This window comes from Nerophis lumbriciformis, linkage group LG08 (genome assembly GCF_033978685.3).
Source record: "Nerophis lumbriciformis linkage group LG08, RoL_Nlum_v2.1, whole genome shotgun sequence".
Taxonomy (NCBI): domain Eukaryota; kingdom Metazoa; phylum Chordata; class Actinopteri; order Syngnathiformes; family Syngnathidae; genus Nerophis; species Nerophis lumbriciformis.
Genome location: NC_084555.2, coordinates 40,257,224 through 40,278,858, shown reverse-complemented (window position 1 = coordinate 40,278,858; position 21,635 = coordinate 40,257,224). Strand labels below are relative to the sequence as shown.

Sequence of the window (21,635 nt, the reverse complement as noted above, 5' to 3'; positions counted from 1 at the left end):
GTTCTGCTCCTGTCCGACCAAAACATAGTTAGCCCCTCGATGCTAACTGCCTCATCCGGAACGGATGGTTTCAGCCTCGTTTATGTGAGAAATATGGCGCAGCAGTCTCTCATCTCGCGTCTTGCATATAAATCCAGCTTAAGGTAGTATAGTTTGTTCTCCAGGGAGCAGACATTTGAAAGCAGGATGGAATAAAGCGACGTTCTGTGAGGATTAGCCTTTAGCTTTGTTCTTAGCCCCGCTCGGCATCCCCGCTTCTGCTTCCGATCACACCGCTTACGTCTCCTCCGTCGACGGTCCCCGCTGGTACTAGGCTCCGCTGCTTCACAGGCCGCTGGATGTAGCCGGCGTAGAATTCCGATGCTAGCGAGGAGGTCCAACGTATACGCATCATTCGGTCCAAAACGGCCCGATCTCTCCACATCCAGAATTGTCTGGCGGTCGTATGTTACCACGGAGTGTCCACGCTGGAAGCCAGCCATGAAATTCACAGAATTTACCGGAATATTTGCCAAAATGTTCTATTTCTACCATGAGTCTCTGAAGCCGCAGCCGTGCAGGCCGCCGCCATCTTTATACATAAAGACACTGATGTTTGATTTTTTCTATTCACATTAATGCGAGCTGTTGGTCGATGCTAGTCGACTCCAGCATGAAGTCACCTATCTTCTGGTCAGTGGTCATGTGACATGGATGGATCGTTCAAGTTTAAGGTACCGTATCAATGGCTCGGTGCGGGGCAGCGCAGCCTTTTTGTTTGGTGTGGGTGCTGTGGCTCGGTTGTTTGGATGGTGGTGTCTTTTTGTGGGTTCGGATTGGGGAGTGGAATTTTTGGTGGGGGTGGAGTTGATGGCTCTTGTTTGCATGTTGGTGTTTGGCAGAGGTGTGGACTCGAGTCACATGACTTGGACTAGAGTCAGACTTGAGTCATGAATTTGATGACTTTAAACTCGACTTGACAAAATGTAAAGAGACTTGCAACTCGACTTAGACTTTAACATCAATGACTTGTGACTTCACTTGGACTTGAGCCTTTTGACTTGCTACTTTCCCCAAAACCCAAAGATAAAAAAGTTATTCAGGAGCGCTCCCTATCTTTCATTGTGTACTTGTGTCTGTCAGCGTGTTGTTACTGTCAACTTGTGTGCTCTCAATACAATAGCCAATCAAATTAGGACTACGTTGTTTTCATACCACAGCACTCATCCAATCAAATTGCAGGAAAACCAATGAAGAAGAATTGTCAAACAATGCGCCAGTGAGAACAAATTATGCCAAAGTTGGTTTCGTACGGGTATAAAAACTACGACTTGGTCAACAAAAAACGAATTGCCGTATGCAAAACATGCAGTTTGAATATTACAGACGGAGACGCAACAACTTCCAAATTCGTTTGACATTTGAAGATACACAAAGAAGGGTAAGTTTTGAATGTAAGCTAACGTTTATTGGCTAAGTAACATAACTTTTATTTGCTGTGTAGTTAAATCAGTGAGGCTGTAAACTCACTGCTAACGTTATAACCATAGACATCTTATAAGTAGACGCAGCATCGACCGCTACTGCCTACTGGCGCTGACGAGACGCGGGGCCGCCATCTTGGAGTAGTGATCCGCTCCACTCAGTGCAATTCATTTAGCAGGAGCAATGAACTGTCAGCGCATTTAATTCATTTTACCTCACTGAATACCACTGATTTTCACACGTTTTCTTGTCATACATGTAGCTATGATAAAGGACACATGTTTTGGCGTGCTTAATTATTCATAGTTTGCTTAACAGTAATAGAATATTCTTATATGCTAAGTGACCAGACGTCTGAGTTTATAACTGGGAATATAATCCCAGAGAAGGGGCAAAAAAACAGTCAGCTATTTTTAAATTGAAGAAACAATATGATTAGGTTATATATACGTGCATATATCCTACATAAACAATGTATGAATACATTAGATATCTATATATCTTAGGGACCTGTAGACTGTGTCTCTGTTGCTGCAGCAGCAGAGAGTTTATTCTGTCTTGACACTTTGTATTGATATTTTGTATTACATTCTTCCCTTAAATGATAATGTTTACAGTGATTGTTTTATATGTATTTCTTATGTATGTCGCTTTGGATAAAAGCGTCTGCCAAATACTTAAACATAAACATATATAAACACCTGAAAGTCTTTATATCAGCTAAAACCACCAATCTGTTTCACTGGATTCAGAATAAAACCACATTCTGTCTTACCCAACAATGTTAGTATTTGAATATTGTTACTTGAAGACTTATTCCTGGTTAGAATTATACTGTTAAAAAAGTAGTGTCTTTTATTTAGCCTAAAATGAGAATGCATCATAATCAGTGGCGGCTGGTGAATTTTATTTTAGGTGGGGCAGAAAGTTTGTAAACCAAACCCCTGTGTGGGGGGTCATCATCCCCCAGAAGATTTCTTTGTGATTTTCACATACAAATATTGAAGATCTTTGCTCCTTCTCAACTCTGTGGTAGTATTCTTTTCACAAAATACAACCAATAGTAGGTTAATGTTAAATCTTATTTGTGAAAAGTAATCCCCCGATTGCTATTTTCAACAGTCCGCTCATTTGAGCAGGAAAACGCTGAAAACCAGCCCTGCATCTTTGTTTTCAACCTGTCAACTATCAGTTTAGGCTGCTCGCTGGCTCCTAATCACCACTTCAAGATGGCGGCCAAATTGCTCGCGTCACAGCAGCCAATGCTGCTTCTACTTATAAGATGTCTATGGTTATAACGTCATTGCAAACACGGCAATCTGTTGCGTCCACTGTAGTTTGCTACCTTATTCATACTTTTTGTCAAGTGATTTTTTTTAAGCAGGGTTGCATGAGGTACCTACACATAACGTTACGTTAGTCAATGTATCACACACAGTAACGTAACGTTAGACGGCGGTCAGCAGCACTGCGTATTTTAGCCACCTACAAAAAGACAAACATAGTCAAATAAAGGTCAGTTAAAATGTATACTATATTAAGAATATGTGTACATATTGCATAGGACCCTGACATCTAAAAAGTACAACTCTGTTCATTGTTATGTTCATGTATTTGTTATGTTTTTCATGTCCACACACACATCAACACACATACAGTATGAGATGAGATCAATGAGATAAGGTAAGAACAGGATAGAAACTGCTGTGGAACTAGTTACAATGCAATATGCCATGGAAATACAATGTTAACACTTTTGTGCAAATAAGTACAGTTGCACTTGTTTTTTCAAATGTGTTTGTTCTGTAAAGGAATGAGTTAAATGTTTAAAATGACTGGTTAATAGTGCTATTATAAAGTGCAATGTCAGCACTATTTTTGTTCCTGCAATTTCAAATGCACTTGTTTTAATAAATAAATACAGCGTTTTAAAAGCATACACAATCTGTGTAAATATATTAGTCTGTGGTTGAAAGGACTTGAAAGGACTCGAAACTCAAAATGCAGGACTTGGGACTTGACGTGAGACTTTCCAGTCTTGACTTTGGACTTGACTCGGGACTTGCCTGTCTTGACTCGGGACTTGACTCAAGACTTGAGGGCAAAGACTTGAGACTTACTTGTGACTTGCAAAACAATGACTTGGTCCCACCTCTGGTGTTTGGGCTGACTAGCGGGCTGGTGCTGGCTGGTCTCATGTTTTTGTTTGCGTGTGGTTGTTGGTCGTGGTTTTCCAGTCATTTTGTTTTGTTCAGGTGGTGCTGGCTGTCACGGCTTTTGCAGCGGTTGTCTTTGCTGCCATTTATTTGTGATGTGGGCACCCGTGGCTGCTGAATCCAGTGCGAGGATGTAGCCGCCATTGTGCTTTGTGACAGCACATGGTTGTCCAGGCTGACAAACTTGCCGGCTTTGTTTTTGTTTGTTGTCATGTTGGTTGGGGTGTCGGCCGGTTCTTCCCTTGCATTCTACCTGGGCGTACTTTGTGCCCGATTTCGTGCTGTCGTCTGGGTGCGGGCTTGTCAAGGGTTGTCCCAAGGGCAGGAAGAGCGCGGCCAGACCTGTGGGGGTGGGGGCTGATCAGCTGATTCTCGGTGGATGGTGGTTCCGTGGCTTGAACGCTGCTTCGCTGGCCTATATATGAATTTGTTTGTTTATATACAGTATGTGTGTGTGTATATGTATGTAATTATTATTGTTATATGATAATGTGTGTATGTATGGCTGTATGTATGTGTGTGTATGTATGTATATACAGTATGTATGGCGTAGTCGGCGCGGCATGGCGTAGTGGGTAGAGCAGCCGTGCCAGAAACCCGAGGGTTGCAGGTTCGCTCCCTGCCTCTTGACATCCAAATCGCTGCCGTTGTGTCCTTGGGCAGGACACTTCACCCTTGCCCCCAGTGTCGCTCACACTGGTAAATGAATGATGAATGATGGGTGATGGTCGGAGGGGCCGTAGGCGCAAACTGGCAGCCAGGCTTCCGTCAGTCTACCCCAGGGCAGCTCTGGCTACGAAAATAACTTACCACCACCAAGTGTGAATGAATGATGGGTTCTCACTTCTCTATGAAGTGCTTTGAGTGTCCAGAAAAGCGCTATATAAATGTAATCCACTATTATTATTATCCATCCATCCATTTTCTACCGCTTATTCCCTTTGGGGTCGCGGGGGGCGCTGGAGCCTATCTCAGCTACAATCGGGCGGAAGGCGGGGTACACCCTGGACAAGTCGCCACCTCATCGCAGGGCTATTATTATTATTATTATTATTATTATTATGTGTATATATGTTAGTATGTGTGTGCATGAGTGTGTTTATGTATGTATATGTGTGTATACGTGTATATTTTTTCGATATATATATTTATTTGTGTTTTTTTAATTTCATTCATTATTATTATTTATCTTTTGGGACGCTCTTGGAACCTGCTTGCCCATAGCAGTCGGCGTCTCGAGATGCTGCAACCAGGCTGCGTTTCTGGGGCCCCTTGGTCCCGCCACTCAACCTCTTTTGGGTGCCCGTCTTGGTGGCGGCCTGCTGGATCTAGTCGCGGCGTGCGGTCTATCATGTCGCCTCGGTGCATCACATGGTATTCTGCAGTGTTGCACGGCGGACAGCTGCTGCGGTAGTGCGCGCCTGTGATCTCCTTTTTTCCTTTTTTTTCGTCTTTCCTCAGGGAGAGGCTCTGCCAGGGCAGTTGCTGAATGTTCCATATCCAACGTTGGGGTCTCTGCAGGTGGAGCGAGTGATTCCCGTGGCCCAGTGCTTTTGCAGCCGACTTGAGTGGGGCGGGCCCCGTTGTGCTGTCCTGGTGGGGAGGGGGAGTTGGGCTTGTGGGGACCCGGTTGCTTGTGGGGCTAGGCCAGTGGTTCTCAAACTTTTTTTGTCATCCCCCACTTTGGACAAGGGGGGAGTTTTCAAGCCCCACCTGCCCCCATCGCCCCAACAGAACGCTAATGCCAAGCTTAACATTTTCAAATTTATTGAACATCAAGTAAATTGGCCCTAGTGTGTGGATGTGAGTGTGAATGTTGTCTGTCTATCTGTGTTGGCCCTGCGATGAGGTGGCGACTTGTCCAGGGTGTACCCCGCCTTCCGCCCGATTGTAGCTGAGATAGGCTCCAGCGCCCCCCGCAACCCCAAAGGGAATAAGCGGTAGAAAATGGATGGATGGATGGATCAAGTAACATCAAGTTGTATACATTCAAACTCAATAACATAACATAACATCAAGTTCAATAATAAATAAAATAACTGTGCAGCTGTGGTATAACTTGCATCAAGTTCAATAATAAATAAAATAACTAAGCATGACTGACACCAGGTCTATTGCAGCGGGGAGAATGAGCTGCTCAGCAATTGTGTGAGGTGTCATGTACTGTTTTGTCATGTCCGAGCCACCGTAGCATGTGTTCAGTGTGTGACGTCACGGGAGGGAGGGAGAGTTTGGACTCTCGAAGTTGTTAATAAACGGGAGCGATCCGAGGCATTGAGTTGAAACGTGTTGCCTGATTATTATTAAATTAAGACACCTAAATAAGCACATAGGTGAAACCGAGGACATAACATGTGTTTTTTTGCATTGTGCAATTATGTATGCAACTCTATATGAAGCCATTTGAGCGTTACTGTTTACTGATGTAGCTTTTACCATGCGCTTCTCCTGTTGACGGTACTCTGTCAGTTTTCTTTGAAAGAAATCAAGTGGCTTATTGACGTGATTGGGGTGTGTGGTCTCGAGGTGTCTCTTTAATTTGTTGGGTTTCATGCTGTCTGCTGCTAGCGCTTTTAGACACAGAACACACAGGGTCTCTCCTCTGCCTCCACCACCACTGCCGTGAATCCAAGAGCAAGATACCCTTCATCATATTTTCTTTTCGGTTGGCTTTATGGTTGATTAGGCCCGTCAGATTTTTGTTTTTCTGCAGGCGCTGGCTCTGGTTCGACGACCTTTGAGGTGCCAGTCACAAATGTATCCATTTTGTGTAATTGTGGTCCACACATTAGCCTGCTACCCATCCGCGCGAAAGTTTGATCCGCTTAGCCCCGCCCCCATTAGTTACTGTTGCTATGTCTGTCAAACTTTCGCTCCTACCGAAAAATTTAAAGCCTACAGGAAAAATAAGTAATTTACATTTATTTATATAGCGGATTCCACAGACAGAATCACAAAGTGATTTACAGTGTGTATAGAAAATGAAAGCATAGTAAAAAAAAAAAATCTAAGAATATAATTTTAAAAATAATAATTAAAGTGAAATGTCCTCCCGTTCTTCGCGCCCCACCTGTCATGTCTCTATTCCCCACCAGTGAGGCGCGCCCCACACTTTGAGAAACGCTGGGCTAGGCGGTCTTCCCAATAAAATTACAATACAGTACAATATGCCAAACTATCTGAACAAAACATCTAACTTACTGTCCTTTTTTTTTCACCACACAAATTAGACTAATAACTACCTTAATCAACTTCCTTGAGATATTTAATTTCTTCTTATTTATATTAGTGCGTGAATCAGCTGGGATAAAGTCTAGTTTACTGTTTACCCTAACAAGGATAAGCGGTCTAGAAAATGGATAAATGGATTATTATTCACTAATATTAATAATATTGTGCTTATTAAAACCTTTTTAAGAGCTTTAGCATACAGTCGAACCTTGTACACGAAAGGACGCAGGGGAACCATTAAAGACCATAAACAGGTCATCGGACAGTTTGATTTTCAGTTCCTGTTTTTGGAGGGATTTGGGCCAGCTGTATTTTTTATTAGTTTTTTTCTGTGTATCTTCTAATCCGGGGCATGTTTATTTTTTGTTTAGATTGTGCCATGGACCACTAAAAAAAATATCACTTTGGATATCCCTGCCCTCAAAGATCTGGAAATGACACACACACTTTTTTCATTCATACATTACAATTAGAGATGTTCGATAATATCGGCCTGCCGATATTATCGGCCGATAATATCGGAAATTATCGGTATCGTTTTTTTATTATCGGTATCGTTTTGTTTTTTTAATTAAATCAACATAAAAAACACAAGATACACTTACAATTAGTGCACCAACCCAAAATAACCCCCTCCCCCATTTACACTCATTTAGACTCATTCACACAAAAGGGTTGTTTCTTTCTGTTATTAATATTCTGGTTCCTACATACATGATTGTGCGTGCTGCTGGTCCACTAATAGTACTAACCTTTAACAGTTAATTTTACTCATTTTCATTAATTACTAGTTTATATGTAACTGTTTTTATATTGTTTTACTTTCTTTTTTATTCAAGAAAATGTTTTTAATTTATTTATCTTATTTTATTAATTAAAAAAAAAAAGTACCTTATCTTCACCATACCTGGTTGTCCAAATTAGGCATAATACTGTCTTAATTCCACGATTGCATGTATTGGTTGATATCGGTATCGGTAATTAAAGAGTTGGACAATATCGGAATATCGGATATCAGCAAAAAGCCATTATCGGACATCCCTAATTACAATCAATCATTTGTGATACCACGTAATAGATACTTCCATCTCTAGTGGACGATGCACCCAACAACAATTTCTCTGGACAGTATGGCGGTTCAGTGTATTATATTTTGGACTCACGTTTTTGTCCTACAAGGTTGTTGAGGTAATTGAGGTGTTGGTAGTGTAGTAGTACATGTTGCTGGCTTCAGTTTCCTGCCAATGCTCGAACATCCAGCCACTAAAAGTCTTGTGCCGGTCGAAAGGCCACATAAAGACAGAGTTGTATCAGGAAATGCATCTGGTGCAAAACTTAATATTTAAATTCACTATCTGTCTGTAGAAAGTACAGAGAGTGTAGATGCCTGATTAGCCTCTTTTCATTGTTCACCTTATATTTTGACTTGTAAGTAATTGATATTTAACCAAGAGTTTGTGAGTATTTTTCAAAAGTATTCTGGCTTCCTTGGGTACTGTTGCATACCTGATGTGATTATTTGCTAAGCAGCAGAACGCCACAGCAATGAGCATCACAAGTCTTGAAGCAATTTAAATATTTCAACTCAAATTAATTATGATGAACTGCTACATGGATCTGCTCCCAAATGTGGGATCCATCAGCTGGGAGTGCGATTCTAGGACAGTACCCAAGTACATCAGCATGCTCTGTGAGCTGTTGGCTCTGCGTGAGAATCGCTTTTGTGTCTGTTGTCTATCAGGAACGTGGCTCGGACATCGGGCCGAAGCGCGATTGTGACGCTCAGCCAGGAGAGAAGGTCCTGCAGGATATCAAGGAGATGAGAACACAAGAGATGCAGCTCCAGGAGATCCAACGGCAGCTGGACCTTCTGGGCCAGGGCCAGGAGATGACAGTGAGTTGGCAGCAGCCATGTTTTCACACACACTCACAAGGCAAAAATGCGCGTCATTAACACACAACCTGTGCTTTTTATTAAGACACCCTCCTTTGTTGATCTCATGCGCATACATGACAAATTATTACAAGCACAAAGGTCGTTTACAGTGAGGTTGATAAAAAACAGTGCAGGCTTTGTCACATTACAAGGCCACTGTTTCCTTTTCCTCACTTTTCCATCTTTTTAGATATGTTACAGTTTATTCTGTGATTAGCTTTGCTTCGTTTGGAAGAAGAATCAGCTATTGTCCTTATGTCCAACCTAATGCTTCATGGCTTCTCGGCATTCTTAATGGCCCTAGAAAGCCCTTTTGGTCCGTGGCTGCATTTAGTAGCCTCAGTAGAGTTACAACTCTCTCTTCAAATGCTATAGCTATAGATCGAAATGCAAGAAAGCTTCAGAAACAAAAAGTGAGAGAGTCTTGTTATGGGTGTTCTTGCCTTTCTTACACTTTTCTTGGTCCAAAGCAGGGTCAGGAGCGGGTCTGTTTTTATTGGCTTGCAGATTGTCAGAGAAAATATCCTTAAGATACTAATAATAATCATGAATTACTTTGTTCATGTTTGTTGCAGTAAATACATGCCTTCTCTGTTCTATATTATCAATATATTTACAGTATATGTTCGTATATAGCAGTAGATTATATATTTTTTGTAAACTGGGATTTTAGGGGGAGGGGACATAATTGCTCATTTGGATCATGAACGCATCTAAAATCACAAATGAAGACTTTGCCTGTTTACATTTTTAATCAATACAACCCCCCTTTTGGATGCTGAATGAAACATGTGCAACAAATTAAATACAAACCCCGTTTCCATATGAGTTGGGAAATTGTGTTAGATGTAAATATAAACGGAATACAATGATTTGCAAATCATTTTCAACCCATATTCAGTTGAATATGCTACAAAGACAACATATTTGATGTTCAAACTGATACATTTTTTTTTTTGCAAATAATCATTAACTTTAGAATTTGATGCCAGCAACACATGACAAAGAAGTTGGGAAAGGTGGCAATAAATACTGATAAAGTTGAGGAATGCTCATCAAACACTTATTTGGAACATCCCACAGGTGAACAGGCAAATTGGGAACAGATGGGTGCCATGATTGGGTATAAAAGTAGATTCCATGAAATGCTCAGTCATTCACAAACAAGGATGGGGCGAGGATCACCACTTTGTCAACAAATGTGTGAGCAAATTGTTGAACAGTTTAAGAAAAACCTTTCTCAACCAGCTATTGTAAGGAATTTAGGGATTTCACCATCTATGTCCGTAATATCATCAAAGGGTTCAGAGAATCTGGAGAAATCACTGCACGTAAGCAGCTAAGCCCGTGACCTTTGATCCCTCAGGCTGTACTGCATCAACAAGCAACATCAGTGTGTAAAGGATATCACCACATGGGCTCAGGAACACTTCAGAAACCCACTGTCAGTAACTACAGTTCGTCGCTACATCTGTAAGTGCAAGTTAAAACTCTCCTATGCAAGGCGAAAACTGTTTATCAACAACACCCAGAAACGCCGTCGGCTTCGCTGGGCCTGAGCTCATCTAAGATGGACTGATACAAAGTGGAAAAGTGTTCTGTGGTCTGAGGAGTCCATATTTCAAATTGTTTTTGGAAACTGAGGAAAAGAACCACCGGATTGTTATAGGTGCAAAGTTGAAAAGCCAGCATCTGTGATGGTATGGGGTGTATTAGTGCCCAAGACATGAGTCACTTACACATCTGTGAAGGCGCCATTAATGCTGAAAGGTACATACAGGTTTTGGAACAACATATGTTGCCATCCAAGCAACGTTACCATGGACGCCCCTGCTTATTTCAGCAAGACAATGCCAAGCCACGTGTTACATCAACGTGGCTTCATAGTAAAAGAGTGCGGGTACTAGACTGGCCTGCCTGTAGTCCAAACCTGTCTCCCATTGAAAATGTGTGGCGCATTATGAGGCCTAAAATACCACAACGGAGACCCACGGACTGTTGAACAACTTAAGCTGTACATCAAGCAAGAATGGAAAAGAATTCCACCTGAGAAGCTTAAAAAATGTGTCTCCTCAGTTCCTAAACATTTACTGAGTTTTGTTAAAAGAAAAGGCCATGTAACACAGTGGTGAACATGCCCTTTCCCACCTGCTTTGGCACATGTTGCAGCCATGAAATTCTAAGTTAATTGTTATTTGCAAAAAAAAAAATAAGTTTATGAGTTTGAACATCAACTATCTTGTCTTTGTAGTGCATTCAATTGAATATGGGTTGAAAAGGATTTGCAAATCATTGTATTCCGTTTATATTTACATCCAACACAATTTCCCAACTCATATGGAAACGGGGTTTGTACATCAAAATTAAAAACACCTGGGTCTCATGCAGCTCTACACTGGCATGATGTAGTCTGACTAATGTGACGATGAAATAACTAAGGGGTAATAAAATACACTGACATGGCTGTCACACCCTGACATTAAACAAGGCCTCAATGACATGCAAACAAAACCTATTCCTGGCATCATTAAGAAACTTTGCTCTAAAGCTGTCTTCATTACCAGTAATTTCTTAATTGCTGCTGTCTTTAGACACTTTTTGCATTCAACCTGCAACAGTACCTGAGCAAGACTTTCTGCCCTGTATTTTAGTCCATTGAGGCTTTTTTTTTTGCGGGAATATAATTACCTTCATGAAATGTGTCTAAGAGGGCTTTTTTCCCTACCCACTTTAGTCAGAAAGTTGATTTGTACTACAGCCATAACTCTATTCTGTATTTTACTACTGAATTTGTCTAAAATGTATGCATGTTGCATGTTTTGTGCGTAGTTTTATATGGGATGCAAAATTCACAGAAAAGGTATGATGGATGGATGGTATGGGTGGGCACACAATGGGCCCTATTCTCTTGTTTGCGCTAAAGTCAGGGTTTGAAGAAGAGGAGGGGCTTAGCCCCCAGGAGGTTCGTGTGATTCAAATTTTTGCACTTGCGAGATCTTTTCGCTCACAACGTTTTGGCACTGTATTATACTTACACAACAAACACTCAATACATCTCAATGGTTGAAATTGGAAGTGTAAGAAAGCTTCAGTCATCTTTTGTAAGCATAAGATGGCCCAAACACATAAGGACAGTGTTGTGCATGGAAAAGCAGGCAACTTGCAAACAGGGAAATGTTGCACAGATGATAGCAGTGTAAACCAACTTGCACAGCACTGCAGAGTTGACCTGAAAACAGAGGAGGTTCTGGTGGAAAGAAACGTTCTTGCCTGGAAAACAGGGGCTGGACGTACACCCAAAGATATGTTGTCTGTGCACAACCAGACTGAAGAAATTGAAATGGTTGAAAAGCAATATTGTTAGTTTCCTGTAATTACTGTAATGATAATCTAAGACATTTAGACCACAGGTGTCAAATGTAAGGCCCACGGGCTACACCTGCCAGTAGGGATGGGTGATATGGACTACCACAAAAACCTGCCATTTATGGTGAAAATGATAAAAGTGAAGATAAAAAACACCCATAGAACTCCACCTTTTTGACTGATTCTATCAGTGCATCCAGTCTTCACAACCCCCAAAGCACTACTCTAAAATAACACTATGGCTATTAAAATCAATTAAGTTTAAGGAGCACTCCTATACATACTTGCCAACCCTCCCGAATTTTCCGAGAGACTCCCGAATTTCAGTACCTCTACCGAAAATCTCCCGGGACAACCATTCTCCCGAATTTCTCCCGATTTCCACCCGTGCCGGCCCAGTCACATAACATCTACGGCTTTTGGAGCTCAGTGCACAACTGCACATATATGTCTCCGTTATCCATAGGTTTATCTACAAACCCCGCTTCCATAAGAGTTGGGAAATTGTGTTAGATGTAAATATAAACTGAATACAATGATTTGCAAATCATTTTCAACCCATATTCAGTTGAATATGCTACAAAGACAACATATTTGATGTTCAAACTGATAAACTTTTTTTTTTTTGCAAATAATCATTAACTTTAGAATTTGATGCCAGCAACACGTGACAAAGAAGTTGGGAAAGGTGGCAATAAATACTGATAAAGTTGAGGAATGCTCATCAAACACTTATTTGGAACATCCCACAGGTGAACAGGCAAATTGGGAACAGGTGGGTGCCATGATTGGGTATAAAAGTAGATTGTTATAGGCGCAAAGTTGAAAAGCCAGCATCTGTGATGGTATGGGGGTGTATTGGTGCCCAAGACATGGGTAACTTACATACAGGTTTTGGAACAACATATGCTGCCATCTAAGCGCCGTATTTTTCATGGACGCCCCTGCTTATTTCAGCATGCCAAGCCACATTCAGCACGTGTTACAACAGCGTGGCTTCGTAAAAAAAAGAGTGCGGGTACTTTCCTGGCCTGCCTGCAGTCCAGACCTGTCTCCCATCGAAAATGTGTGGCGCATTATGAAGCGTAAAATACGACAGCGGAGACCCCGGACTGTTGAACGACTGAAGCTCTACATAAAACAAGAATGGGAAAGAACTCCACTTTCAAAGCTTCAACAATTAGTTTCCTCAGTTCCCAATCGTTTATTGAGTGTTGTTAAAAGAAAAGGTGATGTAACACAGTGATGAACATGCCCTTTCCCAACTACTTTGGCACGTGTTGCAGCCAATTCTAAGTTAATTATTATTTGCAAAACATCAAATATCTTGTCTTTGTAGTGCATTCAATTGAATATGGGTTGGAAAGGATTTGCAAATCATTGTATTCCGTTTGTATTTACATCTAACACAATTTCCCAATTCATATGGAAACGGGGTTTGTAAATGAGCCCCACCCTGTCCATGGAGCATCCCACTGCAAACTGTTGGAACAGTGAGGGGCGGTATAGCTCGGTTGGTGGAGCGGCCGTGCCAGCAACTTGAGGGTTGCAGGTTCGATCCCCGCTTTCGCCATCCTAGTCACTGCCGTTGTGTCCTTGGGCAAGACACTTTACCCACCTGCTCCCAGTGCCACCCACACTGGTTTAAATGTAACTTAGATATTGGGTTTCACAATGTAAAGCGCTTTGAGTTACTTGAGAAAAAGCGCTATATAAATGTAATTCACTTCACTTCACTTCACTGCTTGCGAGCGCCCGGTGGGGCCTTTGCGGGCAACACAGAGGTCACGGCGGAGGTAGAAATTTTCCACATCTCTCTTCTGCCGGCCCCAATAGAACCCCAGTCGCAGGTGATTTAGTGTTTTGGCAAGCCCAAAGTGACCAGAAACGCCTGTCCTGTGCACTGCCCTAAGCACTGCCCCTTGTAGGCCCTTCGGCACCACCACCTGCCACAGTTCTTGCCCCGTGGCTGACGCCTTGAATGCCGGCTGCAGCATGCCTTGGGCTGTCCGCTGCGATTTGAACATGGCTCACAGAGCCTTGGTAACTTTGGAGAATGGTGCCAACGCCTCCCAGGCAGGCGCTGCTGGGCTCCACTCATTGTAAGATGAGCTCTCCTGCACTTGCTTCCACTCAGCGTTCCTCATTTTATCAGCAGCTGTTTCAGCTACTTCTGCTGCTGCTTCTCCAGGTCTCCGTACTCCTCTCTCCACACCCTGGGTCCAGGGCCAGGAGGGAAGGATGCTGATGGGCGTTAATGGATGGGGCCGCCATTAGCTGGCACCAGGCCCGGCCCTAACCAATCTGGCGCCCTAGGCAAGATTTTAGGTGGCGCCCCCCCACATCGGCAGTGAAATGTATATACTCACAAGAAACCGAATAGCTTTGTCTTTGACCTTTTAATTTTACTTACAACTATACCTAATATATAAAGGGGTGGACAAGTGACTATTACCTGCAGGGCAAACATTAGCTAACCAGAAGGCAATAATGTAAACAAAAAACACCTGCTTAAAAGATCTAATACAAATGTCCCTGAGGAATGTAAGGTGAGTACTGTAATTACCTAGCGTTACATTATTATTTTCCATAACAATTTAGCCCCCTCCACAATATTAACCCGACGTTAAAACAGAACTAGCTATGTATTGATTAGCAATTGCCGAATCATGTAACATTAGCTTAATGCTAAAAAGCCAGGTTACTATCACATTCTGTAACAGACAAATAATTTCATGTAGGCTAACATTACCTACCTGCTAACTCTGTCTTTTCTCGTTTCTACTCCTCTTCTTTTCTCTTTTTTCTTCCCTGGGCACCTGACAGTTTTGGCCGTTTTGACATCTTGTGTTGATTTTTTGATGTGGTGACGTCCAAAAAGAGTTATGATACGGGAAGGGAGGGGCGCACCGTGCGGGGGAGAGGGTGGGGGGGGGGGTGGGGGGGAGGGGGGGGGGAGTTGGCGTAATGTTGTAACAAATAATATTTCTATTAAATAGGCTTTACTTTGCATTTTAATTAACGTGGGATTATTTTTTGTATTTAGAAATAATAATACCAACTTTTTTTTTTTCTTTTTTTTTCTCCAACATTTGTGGCACTGGCGTGGCGCCCCCTGATGGACGGCGCCCTTAGCATTTGCCTATACGGCCTATGCCACGGGCCGGCCCTGGCTGGCACCCTCGAGTAGCAAACATTACCCCTGTCATTAACTGAAGGGGAAGGGGGGAGGACAGGAGAAGTATTCAAGGGCGATGTAGGGCATCAATAGTGTTCGGGCGGGCGGGGAAGAGTTCGGGGGGCCAAAAGTTAGGGGACCTATGGCAATTGGAGGACCCCACCCCCAAGATTGTTAAGTGTTCCCTTCCTCATGTCTTAGAAGATGTCCAGCCCCTAAGATGCAGTAGACTTGTACGTCCGCCACTAAAACTAGATAGCGAATCCGCTTGCCCCCCTCACAAAACCACAGAAACCCTTTCCCAACCATTGGAGCAAGCTAGCGGAGCTGCACCGCTGTATGCTTGAGTGGTGTCCCTCTTGGCAGAACATCCGGTCTTACCAGCGTTGCCGACAACCTGTCCACCAGGCCCGCAGTAGGCACTGCTGTCATCTACCTCTGTGGGATGGAGCTCTTCCCCACTGGCGGTGCCATTGGGCTCCTTCAGTTGACCGGAAGCGGAGACATGCTGTCGTCTGCTTCTGGGGGGGATGGAGCCCCTCCTTCCTTGCTGTGCCGACGGGCTCCTTCCGGTAGATGACGCACCTGGACTGGCAACGTAGGCCCGCGGTGATAGTCAGGGATATGCGGGCCCAGAGCCGTTTCCCGGTTTCACGACAAGGGCCTCCTTAACCATAAAAAAGCTGGGCATGATGACGCTAACCTCATTGAATGAGTTTTCATTTCCAGTCCACAGGCCGTAGCCGCGTTCCTCAGTATCTCCTTCTTCATGGCAACTTTCAGTGCCTCTTGCAGGGACTTCAGGTACTGAAGTTGCACTTGCACGCGCAGGCCACTGGGAGAGATGGCCCTGACAAACAGGTCGGTGGTAAACTGATTCAGTGCATCAGCATGTAAGTGACTCTATGCTTACTTGCTTATGGCAGTCCATCGCTGTCGATGATGACTTCATAACTCCTGAGAGGAAAGGGGGTGTTTAGCGCTTGGTGCGCTCATGCCTCCTCATGTGGCTGTGAAGACCAATTGCTGATCCACACATTTTTTCACACATGGGGCAGGTGTGTGTTGAACCTGGTTGGGTAGTTCTTGCAGCCCGCTCATGCCGTTTCTCTGCACGTCACAGAGTTGTCTTTTCCTCCAGATGGGAGACACCTGAGAGAATACCTTCCAGGTTTGAAGGGGGGATGTTGCAATTCTTGAGGAGCACCTTCATGTGGTCCTTAAAGCGCGTACGTTGCCCTCCTGCAGACCTGTGGCCATATTGGAGTTGACCGAAGAGGATCTGTTGTGGAAGACAGGCTGCAGGCATGCAGATCTCATGACCTAGCCAGCGTAGTTGTCTGTGTGCTAAAAAGCACCTCTATTATGGATGAGTTGGTACGCTGCTGAAAGATGGTATTGGTAACGACAAGTTGGTGCTCTGAGCAGTGGTTGGTGGGGAGCCAGGGTGTGTCCACATTCGTGTGGGCCTGCACACCCAACTTCTAGGGACCACTGCAGCTCAGAGATCCCCTACTGGTTTAGCCTGGCTTTGCGAGATGCCAGTTACCGTGCGGGGCATTCCCGTGCATGGCCACAAGGAGGCACAATATGAGTCTTGGTGAGACTGAGGCTATGTATTGACCTTGAAGCTAAATATCCTCATTAGCTTGCAGCTTAGCTAACTCACAGACTGGAGCTAACGAGCTACCACGTGGTCCACAACCGCGACAAAATCCCCTTTTGAAATCAAAGTTTTTACTTCTGAAACCAGTGTAATATTCCAGGAATGTAGGCTCATACAAATTCTCAGTTTGTCTTGTCTTTATTTGACAGAGTGCAATACAATCGTACAACGAGCACAAACGTACGTCTCTCCTCTTTTCCCTGCTATACTCGAACGACTTTTTACCCCACAATGACAAGTCCTTTTCCGTCCCTTTCCGAAAGTCCCGCCTCCTACCCAAAGCCAATTGCTAGAACCCCATATATAGTGCTTTATAGGCGGAATAGAGCGAATCCCATTACATACATTGTTAGCCACCTATTGCAAGCGTGTAACAACTGTACAAGTTAGAATGCATTAAAACAATTTTCAAATGTTTTTTGTCTCATAAGGATTGTGGATGATAGAAAAAATTCCAGGAAAAATTGTAGTTCCTTTCTAAGAATTCTGTTTAGTACAGCATGTTTGTTAAGCAGTCAGTATGTGTCCATGCACTAAATTAGTCCGATTTATAAATAGTTTGGCACTAAATAAGCCTCCTACAGCCCATGGAAACACTTAAATCCGATCGTATTTGGTTTTTGAAAAGTCGGACTAACACACCTGGATTATGCGATTGGAAACCAGATCTCTATCGAGGGGGTGTGTGTGGCCGGAGAGGACCCTTCGTATTGCGCATGCACCAGTTTACCGCGCGGAATACAACCTGGAAGCAGATACCACTCAATAAAAACCTTGCAACAACTGTCATGAAGAGGATACTTTTTATTTGCTTCACACATTAATAGAACAGAACATTTTGAAGTACGTCGATGGTAGAAAAAAAGAAACAGAAATGTATTTAAGAAGGTAGCTAATGAAATGTAAAATACCGGCTTAATTCGGACTCCGGAATAAAATACGAATGAGATAGATACAGATAATGAAACAGGTATATTAAATGTGAATAATAAAGCGTACACAAATCTCTTCACGCTACATTTGTGCACTCCAAACTCATTAACAATAACTCTGTATTCTGCAATATTCTGCTATAATTGGCAAGATAGTCCAGAACATTGCAAACTTCATTTGGAACAGTATCGACCGTGGCACGAGCGGTCTATTCCTTCTGATTTAAAACTCCTTCCGTCAATCTACAGAGGCTTGAATGAACTCGGAGACATTCAAAAGTTTTGTTTCTATGATTCTTCGTCCGAAAATTCCTTTGGAAAACTCTTCCGCCGGTCGGTCTCTGCTTCAGACCTGCATCCGCTCTGATACATTCTTGGTGGTAGTGCCATGTTCGTAGTGTCATGTTCGTAGCGCAATCCAAGATAATTTTGTGATGCTGTCTGCTATTTAACATCAACATAGCCATTACAGATGTAATATTTGTAATTTGTGCCAATATTACAGGGGACATCACTTAAAACAAGGATCTGCAGGTGGCTTGTGTGACGTCATACTGTATGTCAACCGGAAAAGGAACTCATTTAACCGCGCTAAAATATAATAAGCACCCCCCAGCGTACGGGAGGCACATGGCGTAAGACCGGTAGTCGCATTGGAGAAAGTGCATGGACACTTGGACTTCACACATAGGTGTGAAAATACAAAAAAACGAACTAATTTAGTGCATGATAACGTAATGACTCACTATGTTTCCATGCACATACATGCAACATAGAAACGAGTTGGAATGCATTATAAAATAAAAAAATCCATCAGTCGTCATGTCTGTCATAATGATTGTGAACGATAGGCAAAACTTTACAAAAATTGCAGTTCAACTTTAAGCACATGGGAGAATAGGACCCTTTGTGCACACTTATTTATCAAGTATTTTGAGTTTATCATCATTTTAATACATATTTTGTAACTCCTAGCTGTATTAACTTAAATTCTTTAGATTTAACCATATCTGGTGATCTGTATTTGTGTAATGAGTGAAGGTGTGGCCGAAGCAGATCAAGTTTTTTTTTTTTTATCAAGGTTTGCACAATCATTAGACAACTTTTTTGTCAGGCAAAATGATACAACAAGGACAGAACAATGCAGTGTCTTGAAATTGCTTAGTCACTGACAAATGAACACAGAACCATCAAATGTTTTGTTGCAAACAGTCAACAAGGTTGTAATAAATCTGTTGAGAAAATGGAATAAACTGCCAAATATTTAATGGAATGATGGGATGAAAGTGTCTTGAGGGACCAGATGGATGGCTCTGTGACTGGACCAGTAACATGCCCACAGCTCCACTTTCAATCAGACACCACAGCAAGATGGGGACGAGGATCTGGTGAAAATCGGCTAGTTAGACCTATCCACATTAACCGCCAGATCGCAGAGCGTTAAATATTCTAACATGTGTTTTGTGGTAATTCCAACTTTGACCACAGCGTCAGCTGCTATGTAGAGTGGCGCTTTTTGTCATTTTCAGTTGACTGCTTTGCAACATGATTAACCCACCTCTTCCTGTCACCTGAGATCCACCCAGGAATGTGGCCATATGAATCCCTTCCCTTCTGTACTGCCATTTTTTTCAAACACCATCCATCAATCCATTTTCTATACAGCTTGTCCTCATTAAGGCCATGGGTAAGCTGGAGGCTATCCCAACTGTCCTTTGGTAATATGGCAGAGTAGACCCTGGAATAGTTCCAGCAGACAATACTCCATCCATGCAGGGAAGTGCTCCACCGCGTGTCGAGCCGTGTTGATATCCTCACATCCTTTTTGCCCCCTTCCTCACATGACCTAAACCCTATTGAGGATTTATGAGATATTACTACATTTTCACTAGTCAAAGCTGTTCGTTATGATAAACAATTCAACTGAGAACCTGGCCACTCTGGATTTTTTTCTGAAGGAAAACATATGACAAAATGTCCTCAAATTACGTAGACTTTGACATTGTTTATGTAGTTACAGATACAAGGTGCATTAACTCTCCTTATTGTTTTTCCACAATCCACAATCACATCTTATCAGCCAAAGTTTGTGACCAAAGTGAGTGCTGAAAGTGACCTGACGATAAATCTAAGGGGAGTTGTTTTGCAATACCTCAAATCAAAACAGCTCGCTGTTACTTGGCCCCTTTTGGTTTGGAGCAAGGGAACCATATTTTGACTCAACGAATAAACAATATATTGCGACACACTTTTTAGATAAGCAGAGTAAGCAATTTCTTTAGAAATTGCATGTGAACACTGAAAAGCGGAAGCAGAACTGAAATGATGTATAAGATGTGGAATTATGCTTATCGTAAGGATCAAGCGCTTTTCGTGTCGGTCTCGCCAGTTCCAGGTCCTAAATGGCTCTCAAAGTGTCCCAACTTGTCGGATTATATCCTCAGCCATATACGTTTTAGGTGAGATGCATGGTTTATGATGAGGGCCCAGTTGCTGGTGGGGCGGGGGCGGTATTCCTGTCTGGCTGCGGGGAGTCTCTGGGCCCCTCGGGGTGGGGCATCCCGTCTTTCTGCCCACGTGGGGTGTGGTCTCTTGCTGGCTTGGGTGCTGGCTGTCCCCTGCTTTTCCTGTGTGTTGTCCTCTGCTGGGCGCGTCTGTCTATGGCCTGCTGCTAGCCCTAGGTTAATTGGCAACACTAAATTGGCCTTACTGTGTGAATGTGAGTGTGATTGTTGACTGTCTATCTGTGTTGGCCCTGCGATGAGGTGGCGACTTGTCCAGGGTTTACCCCGCCTTCTGTGAGAATGCAGCTGAGATAGGCTCCAGCACCCCCCGCGACCCAGAAAGAGACAAGCGGTAGAAAATGGATGGATGGATGGATAATACATACATACACGCACACATTGGTACTTACCCACATACATAGGTAACTACGCTCCCACGTACAGTACATACACAAATACAGTACATACACAAATACAGTACATACATTCACACTCACGGTACATACATCCACATGCACATTCACTATACAAACATACATATACACATACTGTACATATACAAGCACATATGCATACGTACAGTCATGCATATAATCACGTTTCAGCAAACATTTATTAACGTTGTTCCCCTAAGGGGAAATGGGTAACACACGGCACACTGACAAAGCTTAACCTATTGTTACTATAACAGTTAACACAGTTTGCATCTGCTTTCTTTTGTATTTCAAGTTATCATTACATGTATGTATTGTTGCATTTCAAACAATTGTATTGTTGATATTAGAGGTAATTATTGTCATTCATTATCAACAGTGCTATTTATGTTGGTATTTGTATTGCTCAATTTATAGTGTAATAATGTTCATTGTCATTTCTGTGTTATTAATATCTACTTCACTAACTGCTTCTTTGCTATCACTTTTCGTATCATATTTGTACATATCGTATTTACTAATGCTGTTCTGTTGTTGTTGTTGTTGTTGTCTTTCTGTCTTATCCCCCTCTTGTCCCCGCTATTTCCCCCTCTCTCTTGTTTTTTTCCCCTCTTTCTATCCACTCCTACTCCAGTCTGGCTGCGCCAAACATTAGTTCAGTTAGTTCAGTAGAGTTTGAATATCTTAAAAAGTGTAAATCCAACTTTG

General features: G+C 42.8%; 1 protein-coding gene across 3 annotated transcripts in view; it reads left to right on the top strand.

The window, feature by feature from the left end:
• fsip1 (fibrous sheath interacting protein 1) overlaps window positions 1–21,635 on the top strand; it is a 109,812-nt gene that overhangs the window by 48,720 nt on the left and 39,457 nt on the right. For all 3 annotated transcript variants that reach the window (XM_061968936.2, XM_061968935.2, XM_061968937.2), the window contains exon 9: window positions 8,653–8,805. In XM_061968936.2, coding sequence (XP_061824920.2) covers window positions 8,653–8,805 — 153 coding nt within the window. The remainder of the gene's footprint in view (window positions 1–8,652; window positions 8,806–21,635) is intronic.